We start from the raw sequence: 8,232 nt of genomic DNA on the forward strand, positions 1-8,232 counted from the left end.
GGACCACCAATTTCACAAAATGCAAGAGTGAAGCAACAAACACATGGTAAACTGAAGCTCGTAAATGCATACAGAACATAAAAAAACAGCATGCAGAACAAAATCACAGGCAAAACAAAGTCAACATATGTGATGCAGGAATTGAAGTTAATATGTACTAAAACTGCTTCAGAAGCATGAATCATACAAGTCAAGCAACCAATTTTGTAATCTTTACCAGAACAGCAACCACAATATATATATATATATATATATATATATATATATATAAGAAATGGATCTTTTGACTCCAATGTAAGATTTAAAAGTCTTACTCCTCATCTTAACTACTGACTATCATCCATCTAATGATTATAATTTATTGAACTATATCAATTAATTAATTATTAATTTCAAATAAATGACAACCGTTGAAAATCAACAGTTGAAATAAAAAATAAAACTTCTAAATCTTACACCCAAGTCAAAAGATATAAGGCATGATCATTTAATACTGGTGTCAAATTAAAAAGTTTGACATCAAATCTTAATTGTCAATTTCCACCAATCTAACGGTCATAATTTATTGGGTCATATTTATTAATATATATATATTACAAAAAAAAAAAAAAAAAAACTACCGATAAGAGAAAAGATATTGAGTGTCTTACGTTCACCAATTTGTCAGTGCAATTAAGAATTTTGACAACTATTATGGTGGGTGACAAAGTCTTGCTTACAGCATGTATCAATATTCCAATGCTTGCTCTAGTCTCTAGATATAATAAACAATGAAAACAGTGTAATTTACAAAACAAGATTCCTGCGAATTTACAGTCTGTTGATAATCGGGTTGGCAGCCTTCTCCATAAAGTTCCATTGCAATTGAGGAAAATATTTCAACTAGGACGCAGCAACACCTAAAACAACATTTATATCGTATCAGTTTTGCAATCAGTGTCAGCACTACAAAACACGATAAATCGGGTACAAAAATTTGGAAATCTACAAGGTAGAACGTTGCCTTTTCCAAAAATCAAGTATATAATAGAATACACACGGGCACAATTCTACTCCAAAAAATGACACATGAAAGGAGTATATAACATGTTAACATCCCAAACTGAGATGAAGGAAAGCGAGCAATGATCCCAAATCAATAAAAGTAACTTACAAGTTTCTCCAGCCTGAAGAAATCTAAAATCAAGCCAAAAGAAATCTGAACTTCCAACTTTATACATATCATCCAATGAATAATCTAAAAGTCATACTCATGAAATCTGACCCCTCTTTCGGTCCCCAACAGGAAAATAAAAAATCCACTAATAACTGGGCAAAAGTTAAACAGAAATAATGAGTGATGAAATTTAAAAGGTGAGGCAATCATACTTTGACCTCATTTAAATTGCACACATCTCTTGTGGATCATAAGGTAGTTTATTTATTTCACTTCAACACCACTAAAAAACTAAGCATATAATTAAAAATTTAAAACCATTTATACAACCAAACAGTGATCGGAGAAGCAAGATGATACGAACTTAAGATGCAGACTGGATATATTTATTAACAGAAAGAGATAAACATAAAGGTGAAGAATGGAGTATGTGTCCTGTTCATAGATTCTGCTCTGAATTTTATCAAGCAAAGAGAGCTTGTTTAACAAGCTTTTACAGCTGTACAAAAAAATATAAAATAATAACACATAAAGCTAACAGCATTAATAAGAAATAAGAAATAACACTTAAGGAAACATCACTATATATCTAAAAACATTAATAAGAAATAACAGGGAGCTCAGCTCCGTACAGCAGAATGAGATTCTGCAAATTCTTGGCATGGAAAGAAAAACTGAAAGAAAGAAGATACTTTGAAGGACCTCCTAGAACCTCACTGACCAGCCTAAGGATAGGCTTACCCCTCTTGCTACCTTACCTTCTTTCCCATGTTCCCCTTGTCCCCCAAGCCTTCCCTATATCACCACCTCCACTCATTCTGTTATTTTCCCATCTTCTATCTCCTGCCATTTATCATCCCCCCTCCCCATAACTAACTCCTCAATTGGCAGCACCTCTCTTATTCTATAATCATTGCCATAATCTCTAATGGGAATTACTCTAATAACCTCTCTTTTCTTCCTTCTTTATACACTTGCAACTCCTTTCTATTTCTGCTTGTGTTCTTGCTCTTATTCCTCCTAGTATAAACGTTGCTTCCAGGTCTATCACAAGACCAACCTTTATAAAAAGAAAAACATTGGCGTTCCAATATGTATCATGTTAGTAAGCCTAAGTTTTGGATAGTACATATTAACTGAAAATGAGAATTATTTATCATATCTGAGATCATGCAATAATACAAAATATGCAACTTATGAGGCTACCCTTTCATCCTAATACTTATATATATATTTGTTTCTCAATCACTTCCACGTACAGTAGTGTTTTATAAATTTTGTACATAAACACAAAATTACTATTCATATGAATACATAAAAATGCTGAGGCAGAAAGCACTCACATCCAACAAATTTTATGTATGCTACAGCTCACTATAATTGCGCCATACTGCACGAAATTCTTCACGGAATGTGTTTAGACGCGCTTTCAAGTTAGGTGTTCTAAGGCTTGCATGCAGGATGGTAGCTGAAAAGAGCGAGAAAAAACAATTTAAAAGCAAGAACATAAATGCTAACAATATTAAAGATTAAGATTTCTTGTTATGTGATGTACCAAGAAGACCGATAGCAAGCGCCCATAAAACAGTTAGGAGGCCAGCAGAAACAAACCAAAGGATGAAACTTGCTGCCAAAAGGAGGAAAAACTAGCAGCGTTGTCATAAATTTTAAAGGTAGCAAGGATTGACAGAATATCCCAAATTATTATTGATTGAAAAAAATTCCCTGTTTCAAAGACTTCATTTACCAGAAGAAAATATCAAGACAAACACCCAACGCGGCCGACCACATATATAAATTGCTCTCTTAGCTGATGGACGTCCACGAATCACAGGCCTGGAATTTAAATAATTACTGAAGAGGCAGAAAAATCCAAAGATATACACATATAATAACAACCAAGCATCCTTACGTAAGAGGAGGTCTCATCTTGGCAGCTAAATGTGGTGAAAATTGCCTAACTGTCCTTGTTACCTTCTCGCTAAAGGTACCCGCAAAGCTGCAAAAAATTAACAATTAGATTGATGTCCAAGAAATATGAAAAGGTAAGCACTTCCATCATAGTAGAACTGGGACAGACTAAATGAAGACTTCATTGTCCAAACTTTCTCAGACGCCTATAGATTTCCTGGATTGACTGCAAAATCTATCACAATATTTTACAAATCCTCCAGACGTATGTATTACTGGGAAAAATAATTGTCTAATATCCCATGTCGTCCAAGTATAATCAAATATCTAAAGTCATACTTATAACTCTTTTGGTACCCCAATGTATTCAACAGCTGTTTATAACTCCTTGGAGTTCATTTTTCTTCTTTATTTGGTAACCATGAAAATATCACAAGCGCTTATTAATGATTTTATTTTGTCACTCTCCCTTCTTAATACAAGATTAGTGGAGTACTAGAGAATGTAAATTACCATTATATCCAAGTCATGAGCAACGGTAGTGATACAGTTATTTCCACTAGACATATAAAGTACATAATATGAAACACTAAAATCTAAATTTGATCAAAGATCTTCATTTTCCATCCTATCTAACTTTTCTATACAACATAGTAAAACACATTTGTTTAAAAAGGGAAAATTTGTATACTTCCGAATTAAAGTAAAAGTAGTATGTCGACCATTGTCAAAATAAAACAAATCATGAACCTACTACGAGCCATATCTGAAGCTAGAAGTAAAACTATAATGTGTTTTATCTCATTTTAGTTTTATGGGGATTGACCCTGCAGTTAAATTCAATATATATAATCTAGAAAACAAATCCATATGCAACTTTTCCTAAGGTTTTTTAAGAACCATCCATGTTTCTGCATAAAGTTACACTATGAACACCACATAGAGTATTCAGTATTCTACCAAAGGCAGCACAAAATATGGCATCTGTATTGTGTAAACCAAGTAAGCAGGATTACTGGACATACGAAAATAATATACTGTGATATTGGGGGCTTTGATTAATTGTGATGCCAAAATTATAAAACTGAAGCATAAGTTGCTTTTGTTGCACAAGCACTGAAATCGGATTAACATCACTAAACATGGCAATAAAATCATTAGTTCGAAACTGACACAAAACCTGCCCAACTAAATAGTACAAAACCCTTAGTCCAAACGTTTGTGAAATTAAATAAAGTCCAAAACCAATGATGTAACGTGATGTATAAAGAGAGCCAGTAACACCGCTTACCTGTCATTTAGAAAAGCAATGCTGAGTGCTGTAAGAAGCGCAGCTACAATAGCAAGCGGCCTTCGAAGAAAACCCAGTACTGCAATTCAAAATGTGGATGATGAGACAAGGAACACAATCACATGCTATCAAATGTGAACAATATAATAAATAGCATTCATCGTGCTCACTTACTGAGAACAGAAACGATCAAAATGAAGTAGTTGGTGCGGTAGCTGCAAATACAAGCATAACACCATCATTACTTTCCCATCCTAAAATTTTTCCATGGTGTAATTCAGAAGACAATAAGTGATTACAAGTTATTCCCCAAATATAGGTCATATTATCCAAAATTTTAAGATTATAACCTCGTAATTCAAAATTTATCACGGAATTCCTAAAACTGAAATAAAATAAAATAAAACCATTTTACGTTTGAGCACATTATAAATAACGACATCAACAGCAAAAGAAAAAATTGTAAAAAGTCAAAATAAGATTAAAATCATAAAAAAAAATTCAAAACTCAGTTCAAAAAAAAGGGAAAAAGTTAAGAATAGAGAAAAAATCATATACAAAAAAAGAAAAAAAAAAAAAAATCGCTCAGCTAATCACGAAATTTGATGAATTAATGAAAGCGAAAGAGGAAGGATTGGTACTAGTAGAGATTGCATTTGAGGCGGCTGTTCCATTTGGATGAAGATCTAGGAACGGTGAATCGGGAGAAGAACTCCGACAGAGGGCGCGGCGGCGACGACCAATCCACCTCGCGGAGCGCGTCCATCAGATCCTCCGCCGTAACGTTTCCCCAATCCATCTCTCTCTCTCTCTCTCTCTCTCTTCTCTCGGAGAGAAACTTGGATGTTGCGGCGATTGAAAATGGAAGTGAGGAATGAATTGAATGGAAAAGCGTTTACGAAGGAGAACGAGGAAGCAAGTGATATCAGTGAAGAAGGAAGAAGGAAATGGAAAATGTGAAGAAAGGGAGCAAGAGACTTCGTTGGCAGGTTTGTTCAAGAAAAATCACAAAAAAAATTAAAAAATTAAAAAATTAAAAAAAAAATCAAGAAATTGGTAAAAATGAAGTTCATGTCTGAGCCCGGGTTCGAACCGGGGACCTCTAGTGTGTGAGACTAGCGTGATAACCAACTACACCACCCAGACATGTATGTTGAGGGAGGCTATCTTTCCGGTTATAAAATAAAATATTTTATTTAATGTTTAATAATTTTTTTATATTTCCGTAACTAGAATGAATAATGAATGTTACAAATGTATTACTTATTTTTGAAGGACACACAATTTGTAATATCAATATAACTTTAAAGTAAAACTGTACCTCTGGGATAGTTATGTGGTTTCAACAATATTTGGAGTCTTGAATATGGTATGCCACTTGAGCTTGAGGACAATTTAAGTAAGGAAAAATTTCACTTTCACTCATTGTGGTTACAACAATTATCACTTAGCCCCTCGTGGTTTCAAATTAATCACTTAGACCCACTGTGGTTACATAATATATCATTTAGCCTCTCAAATGTCTAAAATATTCTTATTTTATAAAATACTGATAATACCTTTACTTAAAAAATTATAAATTATATTTGAAATATCAAAAATATCCCTAATTAAAAAGAGAAGAATGTTCGACAAAGCTTCATGATTTGTCCGATGATGCTGATTATTTGGTAGCACACTTGGGTTATTTGTTTCCATCTTGGGCCGCACACTTGGGTTATTTAGAGTTATTATTCGACTTATTATGTCAGCTCAAGGCCCTTAAAAGTTTAGTTTGCCTTATATCAGAGAGCGCGAAGGAAGCTACCTGCTAGGCGCTGCTTATAGTCACTGTCAGGGGGTGCTATGTTGTTGCGGACCCAAAGGACTTGTTGAGCAAGTGTTACATCGTTGCTTTCTATAGTGTTGGCACAGTGAACAAGTAATTGTTCCATGCATAAAGAAAAAGCCAAGAAAGACATCAAAAACGGCGATTTCAATCCCTAATCCTAGAAAATCATTAGGCAGATCACGTAGGAATAATGGGCTTTACCATCAGTCCATCTTTTTTATCTGTGAGATGATTTTTTTTAAATTATTGATTATTTAGTGCATTTATTTATAACCATAGGATCAAATTAGGTAAAATGATTAAGATTAAAAGTAAATTTTTTAAAAAATAGGTATTTTTATCATAATTTCTTTTTTAATTAGGGATATTTTTGACATTTCAAATATAATTTGTAATTTTTGAGTAAGGGTAATATCGATATTTTAAATAATAAGGACATTTTAGACATTTGAGGGGCTAAATGATGTATTCTGTAATCACAGTGGGTCTCAGTGATTTATTTGAAACCACAAGGGGCTAAGTGATAATTGTTATAACCATAATGGGTGAAAGTAAAGTTTTCCCTTTAAGTAAATTAAGGCTTATGGTTTGTGTTGTATACTTTCCATTATTATTGAACCAAGAAAAATAATAAAGAGAATTTGTTTTGATATGCACACGTAATTTATTATTTTCCCACTTACTTATTATTAGAATTCAAGTTTGAGTTATATATTTAGGGGGCATCTGGTATGGGTGGCAGGATAATTTGACACTAATTTATTCACAAAATTCACCCTCCCTTGAAAGCGACACTGCATTTGTTGCTTACATACTCAAAAATGAAAGTTGCCATAGCAAATCGAAAATCTATGTTTTTGCCGAAGGAACAAGGATCTTATTCAGTTTCTAACCCAATCAAACATCAACAAAAATAGGAAGAACGATGGAATCTCTCTCATCAATTCCCGAAAATCTCTCTCATCGAAATCTACAAAAATCGAAAATCAACAACAAAAAGTGGAAGACAAAACACAGTCCAAGAATAGGGAGAACGACATCAAAGAAGTTTCACAGCAACAACAAGAAATTGATTATGCGGAAGCATTTAGACCATTGAAATTTGGACGTAATGGATCATTATTGTTTACAATTACCTCTTGGTGCGCAGATCTCGTGCAGAATCTTCCCATGTATGATTCTTCTTCACGAATAGCTCACATCAGCGCCGCAACACGAACAACTTCTTTGAAGCTGGACTGTGGCAGATCTTCCAGACTATGTCTCAAGGGGAAATGGAAAATGTGTGGGCTCTCTCACTTTCAGGGAGATAACCTTACCTCAGCATCTACAACCACCAAGTGAAGACTAGAGAGGCTGATGACTATAAGTGTAGAATATATATGGGTTCTAACAAATCTAACCCTAAACAGAATGAGCTTTAGGTTTCTTGGGCTCCTCTTACACACTAGGCCCTATTGGGCTTTAGTGAAAGAGTAAAACCCAACATAACCCTCTCTTCAGTGGGATAGAAAATAATAGCACAACCTGGAGGGAACGTCCTTTCAGATTTGTCGTAACTTGGTTAGAACACTCCAGGTTTGATGCTTGGAGGAAAGGAGTCGGACCTGCATCGTAACCTGCTATCTAAATCTTTTATTTCAATTATCATGGACTACATTAACACTGTGCAATTCCAAGTGTTGTGGAATGGGTCGAAGACTGAAACCTTCACTCCTAGTAAAGGAAAGCATTTTTAGTACAATAGTTGCACCAAAATATTCAATGCAACGATTTATTATAATTACATATTACATATTATATAGTTATAATGATAAAATTATTTTTTCTCTCTCTCCATTACGTCTGCCGATAATGTCTAAGAAAAGAGAAAAAAATAATTTTATTATTATAACTATATATTACCTATAATACATGGTTATAATATTCAATGCAATGGTTGTATACCCTTTGTCTCTTTACATTTTGGTCCTGTGGATGGAAAAATTGTCCCAGATGATTTCTAATGTCGTTGAGAGCAATCAATGGATCCCCATTAAGGTT

At 33.9% G+C, this 8,232-nt stretch overlaps 1 protein-coding gene and 1 non-coding gene across 2 annotated transcripts; both read right to left on the reverse strand.

Annotated features, from left to right (window-relative positions):
- Positions 1-575: 575 nt before the first annotated feature.
- Positions 576-5,394, reverse strand: LOC133294105 (PRA1 family protein A1-like). The gene is made up of 8 exons (XM_061492762.1): positions 5,000-5,394; positions 4,533-4,573; positions 4,359-4,437; positions 3,069-3,155; positions 2,904-2,992; positions 2,712-2,783; positions 2,500-2,624; positions 576-899 (listed from the first exon to the last, which is right to left on the reverse strand). The coding sequence occupies exons 1-7, from the start codon at positions 5,155-5,157 to the stop codon at positions 2,521-2,523; spliced, it is 630 nt and encodes a 209-aa protein (XP_061348746.1). The 5' UTR covers positions 5,158-5,394; the 3' UTR covers positions 576-899; positions 2,500-2,520.
- A 36-nt stretch (positions 5,395-5,430) lies between these two features.
- On the reverse strand, positions 5,431-5,504 carry TRNAV-CAC (transfer RNA valine (anticodon CAC)). The gene has a single exon. It is a non-coding gene; the product is annotated as a tRNA-Val (tRNA).
- Positions 5,505-8,232: the final 2,728 nt, after the last annotated feature.

The sequence above is a fragment of the Gastrolobium bilobum genome, unplaced genomic scaffold, assembly GCF_033153095.1.
Source record: "Gastrolobium bilobum isolate Gb01-03AN ecotype WA unplaced genomic scaffold, APGP_CSIRO_Gbil_v1 utg202596, whole genome shotgun sequence".
Classification (NCBI taxonomy): domain Eukaryota; kingdom Viridiplantae; phylum Streptophyta; class Magnoliopsida; order Fabales; family Fabaceae; genus Gastrolobium; species Gastrolobium bilobum.

Coding starts and splice junctions, on each gene's coding strand:
- LOC133294105 (XM_061492762.1), bottom strand. CDS start 5,157: ATGGATTGGGGAAACGTTACGGCGGAGGATCTGATGGACGCGCTCCGC. Junction 2,784..2,903: donor TGTCTTGATATTTTCTTCTG/GTAAATGAAGTC, acceptor TCCTTTTGGCAG/CAAGTTTCATCCTTTGGTTT. Junction 2,625..2,711: donor GCTTGCTATCGGTCTTCTTG/GTACATCACATA, acceptor CGCTCTTTTCAG/CTACCATCCTGCATGCAAGC.